Raw genomic sequence first — 22,209 nt, forward strand, 5'->3', positions numbered from 1 at the left:
TTTCGTTAGATTAGGATCAATTGAAATGACTGGCAAACGTGTCCCAATCAACCTGAATTCACCTGTATGTAATAATTAATATGATTATTTATCATAATTAATTATTATTCATATTTTTATTATGGATTATTATGGACAAAAGGCATTTGAAAAAAGTTGCAAAGTAAATTATAAGGATTCCAAGACTTCAGAGTTTCCTTCCAAAAAGGTGAAATCTGTTGATTTTAACAAAAATACACACAGAAGTGGATGAAATCATAGCATGACAATTTAAGTTTACAAATGTGACCCTGGAGCACAAAACCAGTCTTAAGTGTCAATTGGCTATTGCTACAAATATACCCCAGCTACTTAACACTGCTTTTGTGCTCCAGGGTCACAAATGTGCATAGTGATTTTGTCCTTACCCTCACTGTAAATGTTTCTGTTTACTCCCACAGGTTTTCTCACTACAAGGATAATGAGGAAAAGACGGAGCTGGAAACGTCAGTGTAACTTGAAGTGATGGATACTAAGAGTGTTTGAGGAACCCATACATCTGACCCAATGGCAAAGAAAGGCCGCGCCAAGGGCGAGAAGCCTGAAGCACTCATCTCTGCCTTACAGGCAGCCAATGAAGATCTCAGGTCGAAATTAACCGATATTCAAATTGAACTGCATCAAGAAAAATGCAAGGTAGGCAAACGGCATGTACAGATTTACCTCGTGTTTCTGAAAGGCCAGAAGAAAACAATCTCTCCTGAATTAAACTGTAGCACATTTACAGCGAACTTTCATAACCTTTGCTGAACATTTCTGACATTTTTAACCAGTGCACGGCTTAGATCAATTTCAGCTACAGAAAATCAAAAGTTCCGTCTCACAGTTCATTTCAAAAAACATTTTAAGACAGAGATGCCCAAACCAAGGCCTGCAGGCGAAAGTTGATGACTTCTGAAATGACCCGTCATGCCATATCACAAGTGAAGAAAAAAAATATATATACAGTATACACACACGCACACACACGCACAGACACACACACACACACACACACACACTGCTGTTCAAAGGTTTGGGATCAGTAGGATTTTTAATGTTTAATAAAGAAGTCTTTTATGCTCATTTGATCAAAAATAAAAAAAAATATAGAAAAAACTGTAATATTGTAAAATATTATTAAAATAAAAAAAAACAGTTTTCTATTTTATGTACTTTAAAATATAATTTATTTCTGTGATCAAATTTTAAAAGTTTGGGGTCAGTAAATTTTTTCTTTATTTTTTTAATGAAATTAATACTTTTATTCAGCAAGGATGTGTTAAATTGATAAAATATGATAGTAGAGACTTATATTGTTAGAAAACATTTTTTATTTTGAATAAATGAGAATAAACCGATTCTCAAAAAATACGAAGCAGCACAACAGTTTCCAACATTGATAATAAATCAGCATATTAGAATAATTTCTGAAGATCATGTGACACTGAAGACTGGAGTTATGATGCTGAAAATACAGCTTTGATCATAGAAATAAATTATATTTTACTATATATTCACATAGAAAACAGTGATTTTAAACTGTAATAATATTTCACATTATTACTGTTTTTACTGTATTTTTAATCAAATACATACACCCTTGGTGAGCAGAAGAGACTTCTTTAAAACTTTAACATTTCAAAAAAGTTTTATTAAAATTTTTGTTTAATTATATACAATTTTTTAAAAAATTGAATACATTTCATTATATTACAGTTACAGTATATAATGCAACATTTACTTTTGGACCACGGCCCTCCATCAAGTTTGATTTTTGCCTATTCGTATAAAAAGTTGAGAAGCTCTGGTTTAAGAGATGAGCCTTTTTAGGTGCTGGTTTCTGCAGTGCCACGCTAACTAGTTAAACTTGCTGTACCATTCTTGTCCACCTAGAACAGATGTTGAATAAATGCATATCCACGTGGCTCATTCATGAACTCATTTCTGCAGGTGACCAAGTTGGAGCGAGAAAAGGTGCAGGAAGGCAAGCGCATTCGCGAACAGGAGCAGCATCGGCATACGGTGACGCTGACGGAGCAGCGGGCTCGCTGGCACGAGGAGAAGTTAAAGGAACTCGCAGCTCTGCGGGAATCGCTAACACGGCAGCACGAGCAGGAGTTAGCACGTACCGCTAAGATTAAAGAAGGTGAGATCCAGCGTCTGCGGACTGCGCTTAGTGCACTGCGCGACGGCAGCGGCGAGAAAGTGCGCACTGCGCTAACGCTAGAGGCCCGAGAGGAAGCCCGCCGCTTCTTTGACCACGAGCGTGTCAAGCTGCTGCAAGAAATAGCCGAGCTAAAATCCTCCAAACGGCAGAAGGATGAAGCACTTAATACTATAATTTTAGCTGACAAGATGAAGGCAGGTGACCTGCGCTCTGAACATCAAGCGCACCAGGAGCAAATTTCCAAGATCAAGTGGGACAGTGAGCGAGATATTCGTCGACTGGTAAGCCGTCGTTTTTATTCTTAATCTGGAAATGTCAAATAAGTTCTGTGGTCCATTAAGCAAACATGGAAGATTTTATATTACATACTTCCAGATATCATACATTTTCAGCAAATTTTCATTTTTGGGTGAACTATTTCTTTAGAAACATAGATCTAACAGTATTTTGCTGTAAAATTACATGAAATTTTAAATACGCTAGCCTTCGGGAAAAACTCTTTGGTGGACACGCGGCCTAATGTTCATTCATGTTTATTTCGTGCTATAACTTGTAGTAAAGAGGAAGAGATGATCGGTTCACATGCATTCTCACGCCACACATCATCACATCGCTTGACAATGCTCCAACAGACCAGCAGGCTACTTTTGAAACAAAGTCTCAGCATTCAAATTTTGTAATTTTTTAAAGAAATTCAAACAATAAATCTTATGTTTTGGGCTCTTTAATGTGACTGATCGCTGTAGCGCCTAGAGCCGTTCTAGAGGTTCAACCGTGAATCGATCACTTCCTGCTAGGTATAGCATGAAATACACATGAATGAACATCAGATGGTATGTTGTCTCAACCGCGGAAAGACGTCAGTTCACATTTTTCAAGTTCGACTCTACTGACGTTAATCTATTAACTTTCCTGTCTGGTTTGTTTGTCGAACAAAATGACAGATTCGGCGTTATGATTGGTCAGATCGCCTGTCAATCAAGGGTGCTAAAAGCCTGGTCATTGGACAGTCAGCATAGTCCAGCCCTTTTTTTTGAGTATTACATCATGAATAGAACAGATGTCATTGTGTGCATAGATATGTTTAGGTATCTATGGGTGAGAGGTGGAGGGGAGGGTAATGTTTTTGATTAAAGATTACAAGTGCAAATGAATTTTTAAAAAACAATGATGTGCACAGATAAATCATTTATAATAAATACTTCAGCACTCTGTAAAAAAAATTACAGTTGTCATTTTTGATTTCATGGTGACTTTAAAAAGCCTAACCCTGACCCTGTGGCTTAACCCAGTATGACCTTTGTTAAACTGTGCAGGTGGATGAGATCAAGGCAAAGGACCGGACGATCTTCGCGCTGGAGAAAGAGCTGGAAACAGCGACAGGCTTCGTGCAGAAGCTGATGCTGCAGAAGGATGTGCTTGATGAGCAGCTGTTTCTGGTGAAAGAGGCAGAATGCAACCTGGGTAGCCCCAAAAGAGAGATCCCCGGCCGCGCTGGAGATGGAGCAGAGCACTGTGGGAGTCCGGTAAAGAAACTAGACTCGTCGAATCCACTAATGCACATGCAATTCCACAAATGCACATGCGAATCCATAGATGTTCTTGTAGTGCAGTCTTAAACACACAGTCTACAATTTGAAAATGATATCAGCATAAATTATTGCTGTTAAACATTTCTGTGTAAGAGAAACAGATTGAAAGATTAGAGTTAATCTAAATGGTTATCTCCGTTCTTGTAATGCATAATTTTAAGTTAAGGTGAATTGTTATTGCTATAAGCCAGTTGAATGGCTGACTTAAAGCAAGTGCTCTTTCACACTCAGCTACACCTGCAAGCACACAAACACTAATGCATTCACGTGATACTCTGCCAGTGTAAATATGGGTTAATACGGTAAACATTTTATATTAGTGCATACATTTTCCTTTATTATGCAATGTACTGTACATGTGTGTGTGTGTCAAGTTAAATGTTACAGGTATATCGGGTGTATGTGTTTTAGGACATGAGAAGAAACCAGAAACGCATGAGTGAACTCAAAGCCACCATTCGTAAACTGGAGGACCGCAATTCAATCTTAGTGGATGAAAGAAACGAGCTGGTATGTTTCTATGTCATTGATGTTGTTTGCATAGATGCTCCCTGGAAACTCAGTGTCGCAGTGAAGCATAAACAAGCAATGCCAACTGTGGAATTGTTGTTGGTTTTTACAGGACAATTAAATCCTCAGCATGCATCTTCTTTTATGTGCGGTCTTTCTCTTTTTATGTCTTTTTGGTTATGAATAATTAACCCTGAATTGCTCCTCTCAGTTGAAGCGTGTTCGAGAAACAGAGAAACAATGCAAGCCGTTACTGGAGAAGAACAAATTATTAAGTAAGAAAAATGATGAACTCAGCCATTCCCTTCAGAGGACGGAGGACAAACTTAAATCCATAACCAAGGAGAATCTGGAAATGGTGGGTTCCTCTTTATTTTCTAATGTCTGTCCAAATTTAATCTGCATTTTAAAGTGCAGGTTTGTGATTTCAGTTTAATGTGTGATTAAATCTAATGCGTTTGTTTCCGAATGCTAACAAAGCACAGAAAGGCATCTCAGCATTGCGCCTATATTTGAATCTCACCACAAATGTGATGTTTGAGCAGATAGCACAATGTTATTTTAGTCAAGCAGCTGTATTGAACTTTGAATGTACGCTTTTTAAATGCTCTGTCACTGTGTGTTGTTTTAATGCTGACAGTTTTTAAAAATTAGATGGGTGCTTTGTTTTAAGATCACATAATTGCATATTGTTTTGAAGTATTTATACATGTATATTTAGCACTAAACCTTTGTGTTTACCCGAGATAAATGTTTATATAATAATTTGGTAAAAAAAAAAAAAAAAAAGAAAGTATTTTTGAATGTGAATTCACAATCTTTCAGATGGACAGGAAATACTGAGTAAGGAATTCACAAATTATTAATTTTGCCCAATATTAGCATATTTCACATGCTGGGTGTTGTTTTAGCACCCCGTATGGTAAAAATCAGGTAGTGCCCCCATAAAATTTGTTTTGAATGCAATTTGCGTGGCACAATTCCCCATCTTGTTAGGTAGTAAAGTACCACAATCTAGTCTACTAGCTGTATAGTTTCCTTTCATTACTATGATTAAGGCACCTGGATCGGTTCTTAAAGGAAGAGTTCACCCCAAAATGACAATTTGCTGAACATTTACTCCCCCTCAGGCCATCCGAGCTGTAGATGAGTTTGTTTCTTCATCAGATTTGGAGAAATGTAGCATTGGATCTCAGCAATGGATCCTCTGCAGTGAATGGGTGCCGTCAGAGTCCAAACAGTAGCAAACAGCTAATAAAAACCAGAGTCCATACAGCTGATAAAAACACCACAATAATCCACACGTAATCCACACTACTCCAGTCCATCAGTTAACATCTTGAGAAGACAAAAGCTGCGTGCTTGGAAGAACCAAATCCATCAAGGCATTTCAATTTTGGACAAAATACGAGTCCAAAAACCAAAATAACGCTTCCTCCAGTGAAAAAGTCCATCTCCTGTTTCCTCAAAATCCATCAAAATCCACCGACATTTGTTTGTTTTGGCTTGTAAACGGTGCTTGATCTGTGCATATTTCACTCCTGTTTCAAGAAACCAATATTATGGATAATAGACTTGTATTTTGGCTATAAACTAGGTTTGAAAGTTTAAATGTCTTAATGATGGATTTGTTTCTTACAAACACGCAGCTTTTGTCTTCTCCAGATGTTAACTGATGGACTGGAGTGGTGTGGATTATTGTGATGTTTTTATCAGCTGTTTGGACTCTCATTCTGACGGCACCCATTCACTGCAGAGCATCCATTGCTGAGACACTGATGCAATGCTACATTTCTGATGAAGAAACAAACTCATCCTAATCTCGGATGGCCTGGGGGGGAGTAAATTTTTTATTTTAGTGTGAACTATTCCTTTAAAATTACCTAAGGGTGACAACATGCCTGGATATATGCCTGAATAATGCTCTTTTCCTTAATTTGATAATCATTGGATAAATATACTGCTGACATGATTACTACAAAATGTACAGAAACATTTCTTGTGAATAAAATACCGTTTACAGCTTTCTGCAGATGGAAATGGCTGGATCCCCACTGCAAAAAAATATTTTTCAAAGTTAAAACAAAGATTTTAGTACATTTTGCAAGAAAATACTATTTCAGTTTTTCTACTTCGAAATTTTACGTTACTTGCCGTTTCTTTGTGATTATTTGTGAAATTCACTAGCAATTTCTGAGTGAAAATTGTTTCTACACCAATTTTTTTTTTGCAATGCTGTTGTATTCGTACTGTTTTGTTGTATTCAGAAGGAGAAGATTACCTCCCATCCTCCACTGAAGAAACTGAAGTCTCTGAATGATCTGGATCAGGCCAATGATGATCAAGAGATTGAGTTCCTCAAGCTGCAGGTTCTCGAGCAGCAGAGCATGATCGATGAGCTGACACGAGTGAGTACTTCTCACAAACATCAGCCAGGAGTCACAGCAGTGAGCACCAAACACCCATCTATCATATCTTTCTTATGCATGTTACAGGATAGAGAAAAACTCTTGAGAAAGAAGAGGCATAAACGAAGCAGACCTATAAAGGTGAGGGTTTTTGAAAGTGTGTGCTTTTCTCAGCTAGCTATGTTTCCATCCAAGGTTGTGAACTGAACTTGTGCGAAAATTTGTTAATATATTGCATAACACATTTGTGAATAAAGCACAGTTTCCATCCCATGTATTCAAGAGAACCAAATCTTCACTTCCTGGAAAGTTCACTTCGCTGTAGCCTGTATCATTTCATATCGAAGTGCAAAAGAAACTATGAGAGTGCAATGTCATAGTTATGTCGTCAGTTAAGTCATGAAGTTACCAAAAAGGCAATTAAAGCTGCCTTAAAACTGTGCATGCATGTAAATATTTGTTATATATATATGAGTCAAATTTATGAACATGTCTCTGAAATGCAGTGGTTTTCCAAACTGTCCTGGAGCAGCAGCACTGTCTCCCTCATCTAACAAACCCGATTCAACTCCTCAGGTCATTATAGAGACTTTAAGAGCTGAGGTGGGTCAGAAAAGGTAAAGAGTTATGAGAAACTATGATGCGTGTCAGATCCGCGTCATGTTCAGCAGCGGCAGCTCTTAAAGCAGCCAAAATAACCTCATAACCAGCTGCTGTGATGACTGTTCATCAAAGGAAAAAGGAAAAAGGAGCTAAAAAGGCAATTAAAGCTGCCTTAAAACTGTGCATGCATGTAAATATTTGTTATATATATATGAGTCAAATTTATGAACATGTCTCTGAAATGCAGTGGTTTTCCAAACTGTCCTGGAGCAGCAGCACTGTCTCCCTCATCTAACAAACCCGATTCAACTCCTCAGGTCATTATAGAGACTTTAAGAGCTGAGGTGGGTCAGAAAAGGTAAAGAGTTATGAGAAACTATGATGCGTGTCAGATCCGCGTCATGTTCAGCAGCGGCAGCTCTTAAAGCAGCCAAAATAACCTCATAACCAGCTGCTGTGATGACCCTTCAAAAAGAAAAAAAGAGGAAATCAATAACTTTTGTAGCTTTAAGGATTCTCCTACATTTAATTTAGAATTTAGTGTTTGATAACGTTATGCCATTTCTGTATATTTCCTAAATGATGAAGGGCACAGGTAGCTAAATATGACATTTATTATAATGGGTTTATGTGAAGTGTTTTAAGTTCACTTAAATTAGAAGTTGTTAAAGTCTAATAAATGTTAAAATAATTAGCTCTCAATTATAATGTAATGTTGAATGGCTAATCAATGGTTAAATATTAGGAAAAAAAACTATTACTTGCCTTCAGTCACAAAAAAGATGCCATTAAACAAATATAAAAAATACACTGTTCTTTATGTTGTTTCTACATTAATTTGAAGATTGAATGTGAAATTATTGCAATATAAAAGTATATTTAAAAACTTTAATGTTAGGTGGGATTAAGCACGATTAATTTCAGAAAAAATGTGCGATTAATAAGTTCATTTTTATTAATTGATTGATTGACAGCACTAATAAAAACTACTTAATTATGCCAAATCATTCTGATGACACACTTTGGCTCAGGAATTTCATAATGTCTAAAACAATATTTTAGACAGCGTGCAATGAGATTAGTCTGCAAATGAGTCCAGTTATCCAATCACCTGATTTGCTAAGACAATGTCACGCAAGTTTTTTGTTGCGCAACCAGGAATTTATTTAGTAAATGGGTTTACATTGTAGTTTATGCACATTTTGTTACCGGATTAAAAAATTGGTTTTTTTTAAATGCACATTTTAAGATTGTCAATGCATTTGGTGCTTCCATTCAGTGTTTTTATGCGATACCCCGAAATTTGTGGATGCAAACATTGCTACTGTTACAGTATTTTCTCCTATCAGCATTCAAAACATTGCAGTCTGTTTTTTAACTTTTGGAGCAACCAGCCACACTGGGGTTCGGAATATCCGAAATTCCACGAAAAGGTCCATATTTACCTAGAATTGCTCTTGTTGTTCCCCGCGCAGAGGCATATTGTTGTAGATACATTATATGGGTATGATGAAGAGTCCATGGATTCAGAAACTTCCTCCGTGGCTTCCCTGCGCATGGATCGAACCCCGGCTACTCCAGATGAAGATTTAGACGAGGTGAGCATTCAGCAAGATTATGGACTTCCTTCATTTCTCAGTCAGGTTTCCTGTGTTTTATGCTGTTCATGTTCATTATTTCTCATAGACTTTTTTATTCTCAAAGGGTCTTGCGGCTGAAGAGTCTGAATTGCGCTTTAAGCAGCTGACACGGGAATATCAGGCTCTTCAAAGAGCCTATGCTCTGCTGCAGGAGCAGAAAGGAGGTGTGCTGGATGCTGAAATGGAGGCTAAGGTATTCCTCAAATACTGCCTGTGCACAACTGGTTACCCATTAACATTACAGAAATTAGGTCTCTTTTGCCCAGATTTATTACCTCTTTCAAAAATACATTATAAATGCATTTCACACATACAACAATATGAAGACACCTTTTAATATAATTAACATGTTTTTAATTTCTGAATGAAACTTTATTTTGATATTCAAATGTTGGGGTGGTACAACTATCCTGATGAATGAACTGTCAAAAAGAAAGAAAAATCCTCATCATGGTTATTATTGTTAAAGGCAGAATATGTAATATTTTTTTATTAAAATATCCAAAAACCACTAGAACAGTGTTATATATTTTGCTGACTTGTGTACTTACATTACCCCAAATGTTTCGAAGAATGTTTAAATCCAGAGAAATAAGCAATTTTAACTAGTGACACGGAGCGTGTCCATAGTGTCATTGTGTCGCCTGCTAATGATGTCATAACCCCTCGATCCCTCGGTTTTGTTTTGTAGAAAACATGGAAACACCAAAGACGCTTTAATATGTTTAATATGTTGTGCAATAGACCGGTGACTACCGCACAGAGTAGCATTATAATAGAACATTCAAATGTATCTCGTATGATAAAACAGCGCTGCTTTACCCCACATACGCACGACCGGAAGCAGCGGAAGCGCTCGAGCTTCATTCTACTACGTTAATAAATCATTAGCTCATCCATGAACATGATTTCTGCCCGAGTCCCGTCGGATTGCATCGGCTGTGGGGATGAAGACCACAACTCCATTGATTCCACACTCAGTCACAGCATCATCAAACTACACCTTTGATTCGCCTTTGCCTTTGATTTGTTTGTTTTGAATATGCGCCCTCTAGCGGCGAAAAATTACATATTGTGTTATTATTATATATAGTTTTCTTATCTTTGCAGGCTCATGAGCAACTCCTGGCAGACGTTCAAAGGTATAAAGCTAAAATTGAAGACCTGGAAAACGAGCTCGGTTTAAAAGGACAGGTAAAAGTCTTTTACTATTATTGATATTAGTGCATGCAAAATTTATACCCAGTGACCTGTGATTGCGTGACATTTCAGCACGCTCATACTGCAATTTCTAGTGTGGTATTTATCTTGCTGAGTGTTTCTTCATACTTACAAACTGATTTCACAGAGTATCTGGTTGTAAAGCACACGTATGTCTGATTCACATCATTTGCTCTCTTCCTTACAGGACTCCAGATGGGTGGAAGAGAAGCAACTGTTCCTCAGGCGCAATCAAGAGCTGCTGGTGAAGGTGAGTGAACACGATGAACAAAGTAATCAGCGCTGGGGAAGGTTACTTTCAAAAGTAATGCATTGCAATATTGAGTTACTCCCTACAAAAGTAACTAATTGCGTTACTTAGTTACTTTTTATGCAAAGTAATGTTACTTTTGTGTTAATTTTTCTCATCTGGGCAGTGCTTGCCTATTTGGTTTCAATATAAAAAGTTATATTTTTGCCAAATGTAAAGGCTCTTTCACACCAAAAGTGAAATGAATAAGCGTCAGGCTGAAGGAAATGTAAATTCACGTCTGTACAGTAGAGGGCGCAGCTCAAACAAACCTTCTGGATCACATGAAGAATAGGACGCAGGAGAAGAAAGTTCAGCACTCTTCAGCAATTAAAAAAATGACACACAAATGTCATGTTTATCTGAAGTCATTTTTGGTTGTTTGTATGGTTGAATCGGATCATCGAATATCAGCAGCATCTGTGCAACATCATCCGCATCTTCGGTCAGATGACATTTTTTCTGATGTTTCTTCGCCAGGTTGAAAAGTCTGAGAATGAAAACGGAAAGCTGCAGCAGGAGCTACAGGACTCTAAAGATCAGAACGAACTCCTGGAGTTTCGCATTCTTGAGCTGGAGGTTTGATCTCTGTCCACAAATCGCTGCTGGCCTCAAACAAACCTTCTGGATTACATGAAGAATAGGATGCAGGAGAAGAAAGTTCAGCACTCTTCAGCAATTAAAAAAATGAAACACAAATGTCATGTTTATCTGAAGTCATTTTTGGTTGTTCGTATGGTTGAATCGGATCATCGAATATCAGCAGCATCTGTGCAACATCATCCGCATCTTCAGTCAGATGACATTTTTTCTGATGTTTCTTCGCCAGGTTGAAAAGTCTGAGAATGAAAACGGAAAGCTGCAGCAGGAGCTACAGGACTCTAAAGATCAGAACGAACTCCTGGAGTTTCGCATTCTTGAGCTGGAGGTTTGATCTCTGTCCACAAATCAAACCTGAGACTCAATGCACAGTACAGTATTTGCTTATGGTTTTATGCAGAACTTGAGGAACGAGGAGCAGGTGGCCATTATTCAAGCCAGTACCGTGCTGTCGCTCGCTGAGAAGGTACGTGCTTTCCTCAGGTTATATATAAGATATGGATTCTAAAGAGGCCCAAAAAATAGTTTTGAGTAATGAATGGCATGTCTGTACTAGACTAGAGCTGCGGGGAAATGACTAAATTGCCAGTGCATTTCTACTGTATAATGACTGTTTACTGTTGTCTTTTAGAGCAGAATTGAATTTAGTTTGCATCATTGAATCACTATTTTCTTGTTTAACACTGTAGCTGCTTTGAAACAGTCTGTATTGTATAAAGCGCTGTAGAAATAAAGGTGACTTGACTTGTCTGATTTAACATCATTACTATGACTGATGTAAAATGTCATGCTTCGGATGCACTCAGTAGCTTATTTCCTTTTCAATCATTGACTATTTTCTTTTGCTTCAGATGCACTCATTAACTTATTTCTTTTGAAATTAGAAATTAACAGGGGATCATACAAATGCCCACCAAAAAAAAAAGAAAGAAAAATAAATAAATTGTATCTAATTTTTTATATTGTAACATTTGATATAATTAAGCAATATCATCAGAGCAGGAGAGATGTTTTCACAAATATAAGCATGATTGCAAACATGATATTGATTTTATACAAACGTTCAATAAGCAAGAAGTTATTTAGCTTTAAACACAGTTTAAGCTCAAGTTTTTGACAATAGTTCCAAACAAATCCATAGCAGAATGTTTCTGAGCAGTGTTTCGTTATTGAATGAATCAGCCGCTTCGAACGAATCAGTTGAATAAATGATTCAGTGACTCACTCATTAAAGGATTTGCTGCCACCTACTGGCCATTTTAGTTTCACCTTGAGAGTATCCTTATATTTTTCCATCATATTTCTATATTTAAAGGTTTACCTTTAAAACATTAATCTCATGGCATTATCTATGCATTTGTAATTTTGGCATAAATTACTTTTATTATTTTATCAAGGCATTTCTCGGTGAATAAATATGGATCTTTCAGATGAATTTGAAAAGTGCTTTCTGGTCTTGGTCTTGACTTGGTTTCACCCTGCCTTGGTCTTGATCTCAACTCCTCAAAGTCTTGGTCTTGACAGATTCTGGTCTTGGTCTTGACTTAGTCTCAGTTTAGGTGGTTTTGACTACAACACAGTCATTACATTAGAAGTGTCACAGTATAGCATATATCACATATACTTTTCTCACTGTTAGTGAAGGAGCATAATCATTATTTGCGATGAAGACAGACGTTTGTCAGTGACCAGTATGTGTGTGTGTGTGTGTGTGTGTGTGTTTATGTGTGTTGTCATTTAGTGGATTCAGCAAATTGAAGGCACAGAAGCAGCTCTGCATCAGAAGATGATGGACCTGGAGCTCGAGATGGTACAAACTACAAGTCTTATTATTTGTACACTACCCATCAAAGGTTTGGACTCATTTTAGAATAATTTTGTGTTTATTTAATGACAACAAAGTCTTAAAGAAAGCTCTTATATTTGAGTTTTTTGAAGTGGCTACTGGATCTAAAGTTGATCTCTCCATACTTTGCCAGACACTTGCCGACTGCTTTTCCTTTACTATCCACTTCAAATCAACCATTCATAAATAATGCAATTTAAAAAAATAATACGTAGACACAATTTATATTTACAAGCCTAGTTTCAAGCATTTAGGCATAATAAGCCTTCAGATTAAACAATATTAAAGATGTTGAGTAATGAAAATTCAGTCAGGTGTGTCCAAACTTTGAACTGGTGATAGTGTACATCATATTCATCTGAAATCCAAAGGGATGAACTCAGTTAATATAATTAGAACATCTGTATTTTTCTGAAGCTCTTTATTTATTAGTGTGACTGTGAGGCATCATTGCTCTTTGGCAATATGATTTTCTCTGTTTCACTGAAGGATGGTGAATATTTTACGTTCAGATTGATGATTAATCTCAGAAATTCTCTAAATGAGCTGAAATAGACAGTTTTTTCAAAAAAAATTACTATGATTTTTTGAAAAGAAATTGATACTTCTATTCAGCAAGGATGCATTAAATTGATTGAAAAGGACAGTAAAGATATTTATGTAATGGATAATGTGTCACGTCTATCAGGGTTTATTTATGTTAAATACCTGTTGGATGTACATTATCCTGCTTATTACACAGCTTCTTGGGACATACATAAAGACACTTCTTTGAAAAACATTTAAAGGGGTCATGAACTGAGAAATCAAAATTCCCTTGATCTTTTGACATATAAGAGGTCATTGTACTATAAAATCATCCTGTAAGTTTCAGAACTCAAATCTTTCTCGTTAGTCTAAAAACAGCTTATATTGAAGCCAATTTGCCAAAACGACAGCTTGTGGAATGAGCCACTTTATGACGTAATAGTGTGGCTAAACACAGCCTTCACAGAAGATGATCAACACCTGCTTCTACATCATTGCCTGTTTAGCCCCGCCCACCAATTCGTGCACGTAGTGTAAATAACGATAGGCAAACGTGCAGGTCTAAGCAGAAACCAAATGATAAAGATGCTCTGAAGACAACAAGACACTGTGCAGTGCCAAGCTGTGGAAAAACACAGTCTTTGCATCGCCTTCTTTCTAGAAATTGATACTTCTATTCAGCAAGGATGCATTAAATTGATTGAAAAGGACAGTAAAGATATTTATGTAATGGATAATGTGTCACGTCTATCAGGGTTTATTTATGTTAAATACCTGTTGGATGTACATTATCCTGCTTATTACACAGCTTCTTGGGACATACATAAAGACACTTCTTTGAAAAACATTTAAAGGGGTCATGAACTGAGAAATCAAAATTCCCTTGATCTTTTGACATATAAGAGGTCATTGTACTATAAAATCATCCTGTAAGTTTCAGAACTCAAATCTTTCTCGTTAGTCTAAAAACAGCTTATATTGAAGCCAATTTGCCAAAACGACAGCTTGTGGAATGAGCCACTTTATGTATGTAATAGTAATAGTGTGGCTAAACCCCGCCTCCGCAGAAGAAGATTAACGCCTACATCACTGCCTGTTTAGCCCCACCCACCGATTCTACATCACTGCCTGTTTAGCCCCGCCCACCGATTCATGCATGTAGTGTAAATAACGAGAGAGGCAAACAGGGCTACACAGAAATCAAACTATAAAGATGCTCTGAAGACAACAAGACGCTGTTCAGTGCCAAGTTGTGGATAAACAGTCTTTGTATGGCGTTCCTTCTGATCTCAACATTAGGAAAGAGTGGATGAACTTTATTTCTAATGAAGATCCAGACCGCGTCTTTTAGAACTCTGTCCTTTGTTCACTTCATTTCACCGCGGATTCATTTATAAACAACAATTCAATGCAGGATTGTCAGAGAGATTGAAACTAAAAGACGATGCTGTGCTGAATATATTGGGTCTGACAGTAATGTCGCACCACACGAGTGTGAGGAACTGTTCTTATTATGTGATCTCTATTGCTTTATCTGTTATTACAGATCGTTTGATACGGACTGAGTATTTATGCGTCCATCTGTGAAGGATGTAGGCTGTCAAACATACACAACTGTTACTGCTAAATGATGATGTTTTTGATGTAAAAATTAACATTATAAGTGGACCTCAGAGAACAGCACAAAATAATAAAAAAGGCAGTTCATGACCCCTTTAAAATCTTACTGATCCCAAACCTTTGAATGGCAGTGTGAATAAACAAATAAACACAACATATTGATTTGATTGGAAATATTTTATTAGAAATGTATTGTAAATCTTCTGTGAAGTTAAACAGTTCCTAGCAAGCAGCTTTGGGCCAAGACCACCAAACAAATTCAAACAAAACAGACATTTAAGGGCCTTTCACCACATCATTTTAAGACAGGACATGAAATATAGAAGAAATCATATTAAAATCTTACCTGTTTGTCATCTTATAATCCATTACAGTGTAGAAAACAATCATTCTGGCAACAAGACAAACACTTCGACAGTATTACCGCAGGCCCACTATTATACTGAAGTCTTCCGGTTTGATTTCACATACAGTCACTGAAAGAATGAAACGAAAGAGAGATGTTTGCATTTGACGTAAAGGGTATTTCACAGTATAATAAGGTAATTTTTCCTGTATTGGATGTTAGAAGCTTAAATTATTACGCAGATGTCATTTGTGAGATGCAATGCAAGACAGATGCATTAATTATTATCATCTACGAAATGACTGTTGACTTGCAGGAGATGTTCTGCAAACAGAAGGGTTATCTGGAGGAGGAGCTGGACTACAGGAAGCAGGCGCTGGATCAGGCCTATATGGTAAAAAACTTCTGCATTTTAAGCCAATTCTTCTTTTTATGAACTTCAGCGGAGAAATTACAAAAATTCTGTGTGTTGTTTTAATTCTGTTATTTTGCTTTATAACCAACTCAGCGTATCTCCCAGTGCGTTGTCACAACCGATAAAGACAGAAATGGAATTTTTATACCTTTATATAAACGGAATGTTTTTAGATAAACCAGAAGAAATAAACAGAACAACGTGTGTACACAAAAATGAGAATGAATTGAAAGAAAACTGGTACAGTAACTCAAATCAATAAACACGCAGGTGGTCTTTAAAATAATGTGAATCAATAGAAAAAAAAAAGAATGGAAATGACAATGAATATAAAAAAGCTTATCTGATGTGTTCAGAGTTGTAGATGCGTGACTCTTTGGGTAAGTGTTCACGATGATATCCAAGTCCCGTCCCGTTGATGATGAGAGAAAAAGAACAGCCACACACACACACACACACACACACACACACACACACACACTCTCACACACACACACACACACACATTGCTTCCAAAGCAATTTTTTGCTTCCAAAAGTATTTTGGCAATACATTTTCTCTAAACCATGAAACCAAACCAACGATTATTTGATTTGAAAGAAAAGTGTGTGTGTGTGTGTGTGTGTTTGTGTGTGTGTGTGTTTGCTTGTGTGTTTGTGTGTTTGTGTTTGTTTGTGTGTGTGTGTGTGTGTGTGTGTGCGTGCGTGCGCGTTTTTGTGATTTATGAGGACACAAATTTGTATAATGACATGGGTATGACACAGGTATTACATACAGAAGGTGATTTATGAGGACATTTTGAGTGTCCCCATATTTCAAAAGGCTACAAAAGGTTTTTTTGAAAATCTAAAAATGCAGAAAGTTTCCTGTAAGGGGTAGGTTTAGGGGTAGGGTTGGTGTAGGGCAATAGAATATACGGTCTGTACAGTATAAAAAACATTATTCTTATGGAATGTCCCCACAATTCACAAAAACAAACCTGTGTGTGTGTGTGTGTGTGTGTGTAACAGCAAATCCAGGAGCTGGAGGCCACCCTGTACAACGCACTGCAGCAGGATAAAGTCATCAAATATGGAGAACCTCTGGACGAGCTGCAGAAGGACGAGTTACGCGCGGCTGTGGAGAAACTGCGCAGACAGATGCTGCGGAAGAGCCGAGAATATGACTGTCAGGTGCTGCAGGAGAGGATGGAGCTGCTCCATCAGGCCCATCAGGTACAGTTCATGACACGCCTCATCATTTTTTACATATTTTCATGCATGTAGTATTCTGTGAATCATGTAACCAAACATGAGACTTTGGCTTGAAAAGACAAAATTCTGTCATTTATATTTCATATTCCCAAGGAGAAAGGCCACAGAAGGCATCCTCATGATGGAAGAATAAAAAGTCATATTATTATTATTTTGTTTATTTTGTGTAAATGTAAAGATGGGTGAAATGGCATGGCTGAAATGTATGTATCAAACATGAAATAAAATATAATATAAAACTAAGCATTATATATCATCTTACTAAGACATATTATTGGGAGTGAAAACTTATATTTATATGCATTTTATGTAAATATTATGTTATACTTGTTGATTTACATTACAAGCTATCAGTATTTCATCTTACTTTTGGCCATATAAATTAAAATATATGTACCAAATTGCATATTTTTGCTCAGTTTGGGCCTCTAAATCAGAGTTGTTTTAGTTAACTAAAACTAAAACCATAAAAAAAGCATTACTTGAAGTAAAATACTGTAGATGTTAATTGAAATAAAACTTATTTTATTGCAGGTAATTTTCAAGGCACCATTTCTCATTTTTTATTTAACCTGATGTACTAAAATAACTAAAACTGCAATAAAAATTGATATAAACTATATAGACATGTAAAAACAACAAAAACTAATAAAAATGTCAAAAACACAACAAAATTACTAAAACTTTACCTTGAAATAAGAAAATATTAACAAAAATTATTATAGTATTTATAGTAATTATAGTATCTCAATGATACTAAAATAACACTGCTCTGTTTTTTTTCCTCCTGGAATATTAGCTCCATAATCTCACTATATCATACAATATGAGACAAAAAAATCAAATATGATACAACATGAAACACTTATGCAAACTTTTTTTCTTTTAGATTTTCTTTAAAGGTTCATCAACTGTTCGTTAAAAAAAAAAAAAAAATATATATATATATTTTTTAACTATTATTTCATATGTCAGGCTTTATGGGGTGAATTTGTCACCCGTCTGTATTTATTTACATAGAGTAAAAGCTGGTTTAAGCTATTAATTTTTAAAATGACGCTTTACGTATAGGTGGAACACAAAGTGGTTAAACCTGTTTTGTAGACACACTAATTAAATAATTATACCTTGTTAAAGAAATAAGCAACCAAAAGAAGAAGAGTACAGATAACATGATGTTATCCACCGAACAGCTAACCTAAATCAGCCTCGGCAGACGTTATGTGTTCAGCATAATAGATCGAAGATCAGAGATGCCCAAAGTGGTGATGACTGGTTCTGTTGACTAGTCATCTATTGACAGTTCAGTCGATTTATAAAGTGATTTTGGAAAGAGTACAGGGGCGTTATGCCATCAGGCAAAAAACAAGTGGAAATATCAATACAGCATTTCACACTCATACAATTATCAAACAACATTGTATTTAGTCAGTCACATATGTGAGTAAAATGCAACAATGATCTGGTAACACAAATACTATAAAAGATAAGAAAGATAATAACCACTTAAATGCAAGACTATTTATATTTGTTGGTTCTGTGTGTGATGTACAGTATGTCGACTGGTGATCTGATGCAATAGCTTTTATGTGCAGCAGATTCCTGAGACTTAACAAATACTAAGAATATTGTAAACCCATGTACATTTAAATTCAATTTAAGTTTCAAATTTCTATGCTATTTATTTCAATCTGCTTTCAGTTGTGCATTCAGCTAGTGGTCTTAGACTGTATTTATAAATGAGGTTTGTATTAATAAGCACTGTAGTTGTACTGTAGCACTGTAATCGATGATTTCAGCTTTCTCAAACCTGTTTACAGCAGTTATTTAATAAACAATAACATACCGAACGTGATCTGTGACGCGTGTTTCTCTCAATGCAGAGGATCAGAGACCTGGAGGATAAGACTGACATCCAGAGGAGACAGATTAAAGATCTAGAGGAGAAGGTAAGACTGATTTATAGCATCTCAGGCGCGTCTCCCATTTTTTGTTCTGATATGGATGTTGAGCATTTTCTTATATCCTGGCTGTAACCTTAATTAATACATTTCTCTAATCTTTCTTTCTTTCAGTTTTTATTTCTCTTTTTATTCTTCTCTCTTGCCTTCATTCTTTGGCCTTGATGTCTGTGACATCTCCTGCGGAGGTGAGTGAAGGATCTTTTCTGCTTCCTTGTATTCTTTCTGTTCTCGTGTTGAGAAGTGCTTTGAGGAAAATGTCATAATTGATTCTGAAAAGTAAGTTTTAGAGCTTGACTTGAGACTAAACTATTGTATTAGGGGCTCATGAGTCACTACATGATGTAATGATGAGTACATAAAGACATATAGAAGCGTTACATGAACCATGACATTTATTGTGTTACTGAAAGAGAACTATTGCAGTTTGCTGAAAATGTGCTCATCCTCAGGCCATTGAAAATGTAGATGAGTTTGTTTCTTCATCAGGTTTGGAGAAATGTAGCATTGCATCAGTGTCTCAGCAATGGATGCTCTGCAGTGAATGGGTGCCGTCAGAATGAGAGTCCAAACAGCTGATAAAAACATCACAATAATTCACAGCACTCCAGTCCATCAGTTAATGTCCTGTGAAGCCGAAAGCTGTGTGTTTGTAAGAAACAAATCCATCATTAAGACATTTTTATCATGACAACTCTCTTTTTAAAGATTTTAGAATGGTAATGGATATGACAATGTTAATGTATTTGGTCTTGGCGGAATTGATCTGCTACACCGCTGCTGCTGCTACAAGCAAGTACAGGAACTTGTTACTGCCAATATATTCGCCGAAACGGTGCTGTAAATATTTAAGACATACTGCTGCTGCACAAGTAGCATATACTGTATAATAACCCATAGCAGATCAGTACAGGTGGAGCTGGGGAGGTGGAGGGTTTCAGAGGAACTCTGAAAGCACACTACGAAACACTCTAGTGAATGCTAACCAGCCGTTTAAATGTAAAGCAGTAAGCTCATTAGCTGTGTATGCAACATGAACCAATAAGTTCGTGCCAAGTAGTTTAACGCTGTGAATATCATCAGTTTGCGTTAACGACCCATCAGCCTGCGCCATCTAGAGTTTCGTATTTTAGCCGGAATCAATGGTTTGAAGATACACATGTCTTGATGGATTTTTTTCCCACAAACACAGCTTTTTCCTTCAGTGGAGTGGTGTGGATTATTGTGATGTTTTTATCAGCTCTCATTCTGACGGCACCCATTCACTGCAGAGCATCCATTGCTGAGACACTGATGCAATGCTGCACTTCTCCAAATCTGTTCCCATGAAGAAACAAACTGGTCTGAGGGTGAGTAAATTTTCAGCAAGTTCTCATTTTTGGGTGAACTATTCCTTTAAGGTCTGTTTTTTAAAAAAAAATGCACAAACTGATCTCAGGTTTCGTCTCTTTTGTCGCACACAGGATCTGAAGCAACCTGGAGCTGTCGCATGCAACTGCAGTCGTCCGGTTGCAGTGAATCAAGGTGTATTAGTGGCTGTTTTGTTTTGGTTGTGTAGAAGTGGGAAAGTCAGAGTTAATGATTATAGACTACATTGGGATTATCTGGATTCAACCTCTGTGGAGGACCAGCACAGAACGCTTGAAATCACACTTACAGATCAATATAAGTGTGACAAAACATAATCATCAACCCAAGTAGAGGATTATAAATTATCTCTGCCATGCAGGGACCCGTCATGACCACGTCTTTACTGCATCTACTGCGACTGCTACCAACCAGAACCCACAGATCTCTTTCTTTCTCACTCTGTCTGCTTGTCTGTCTGTCTGCCTCTCCTCCCACACACACTTTGGGAAATTAGAAGCGAAATGGACGCTTTTGCAGACACACACACACACACACACACACACACATCCTCTCACAGGAGCTATGGGTGCTGACTCAGGGCCTGTTTGTGAGGTGACTGTCGCATCTCTGTTATCAGGACCCTTAGGAGAGGTGTCTTCCTCACTGCCTGAAAACAGAAAGGATAAAGAGACAGATTGAGAGAGAAAGCGAGACCATCCACACTAGCAGTTTTCGTTTACCCCTAGAAAGTTGAGTAGACTGAAAAACTAATTCTGAGCAGCCTGGTTTTTACATTTTTTTACATTGGGCCTCATTCCTCCATCACAAGCGAAACGTTTTTGTAAATCATTCTTTAAAACATTCTTAAGGTTTACGCAACAAAAGAATTGTTGCACAGCTTGTGCAACTAAAACAATTTTTATGTAACATGCTACAGTTTACGAAAGTCGTGATGAAACGGAAGTAGCGACAGAACTTTTATTATGTATTGTGACGTACATCTAAATGTAACAGATTATAGAAAATAAAAAATGTACTTGGTGTTATGCATATATTGGTTGTTGATTGGATTTTGCGATGAGGGCATTGCACTTGAATAAATGAGCGTGCAGTCGATTGTAAAACAGGAGCAGGGTTTAAACTGACTGTATGATTGGTAGTAATTCTGCATACATTGCCAGAGAAAAGTCTGATGATTCACCGGAAGATCCATCTATGACATTTTGATTAAAAATTTCGAGGTCAAAATTTTTTTTAAAATGAAACACATACACGTGGAAGCTTGTTTCCACCACTGAATAAAAATAAAAAAGGTTATTGCGACTTCTTATCTCACAATTCTGACATTTTCTCGCAGCTGTGTGATATAAACTTGCAATTCTGACTTTTTTTTTCTCCGAATTTTCTCACTATAGCGAGAAAATGTCAGAATTACGAGAAAAAAGGTCAGAATTGTGAGTTTATATCCCGCAATTCTGCCTATATAGAAAGTCAGAATTGTGAGATATAAACTCGCAATTGTAAGAAAGTAGTCTTTTTTCCTCATAATTGTACTTTATCCCCCGGTTTAAGCCTAGTCCCAGACTAAAATGCATGTCTGGGCTGTTTTAACTGAAATAAACTTGCACTGACATATCTTAAAATATGTCAGTGCCATTGTTTTGTCTCAAGATGCTCACCAGTAATGTTTTTTTCTAAGGTACATTTATAAAAAACTATTTAAATGTCCTAATTGAACTATGGCCTAATCCTGGCTTAATCTAAGCTCTGTCTGTGAAACCAGGCCTATAACTTGCAATTGTGAGTTTATATCACAATTCTGAGAAAATTAATTGCAAT

The 22,209-nt window shown here is 36.8% G+C and overlaps 1 protein-coding gene across 1 annotated transcript; it reads left to right on the plus strand.

Annotated features, from left to right (window-relative positions):
- The first annotated feature begins 444 nt into the window (after nucleotides 1–444).
- LOC107713577 (janus kinase and microtubule-interacting protein 2-like) lies at nucleotides 445–21,369 on the plus strand. Its single transcript, XM_016519133.1, has 20 exons — nucleotides 445–675; nucleotides 1,972–2,469; nucleotides 3,505–3,714; nucleotides 4,192–4,290; nucleotides 4,502–4,648; nucleotides 6,558–6,698; nucleotides 6,786–6,839; nucleotides 8,777–8,899; nucleotides 9,006–9,134; nucleotides 10,052–10,135; nucleotides 10,350–10,412; nucleotides 10,932–11,030; nucleotides 11,281–11,379; nucleotides 11,452–11,517; nucleotides 12,793–12,861; nucleotides 15,708–15,785; nucleotides 16,817–17,020; nucleotides 18,943–19,008; nucleotides 19,135–19,208; nucleotides 20,484–21,369. Exons 1-19 carry the CDS (start codon nucleotides 547–549, stop codon nucleotides 19,183–19,185), a joined length of 2,409 nt encoding a protein of 802 aa, XP_016374619.1. The 5' UTR covers nucleotides 445–546; the 3' UTR covers nucleotides 19,186–19,208; nucleotides 20,484–21,369.
- The last annotated feature ends 840 nt before the right edge of the window (nucleotides 21,370–22,209 follow it).

This window comes from Sinocyclocheilus rhinocerous, unplaced genomic scaffold (assembly GCF_001515625.1).
Source record: "Sinocyclocheilus rhinocerous isolate Xijiao unplaced genomic scaffold, SAMN03320098_v1.1 scaffold599, whole genome shotgun sequence".
NCBI lineage: Eukaryota > Metazoa > Chordata > Actinopteri > Cypriniformes > Cyprinidae > Sinocyclocheilus > Sinocyclocheilus rhinocerous.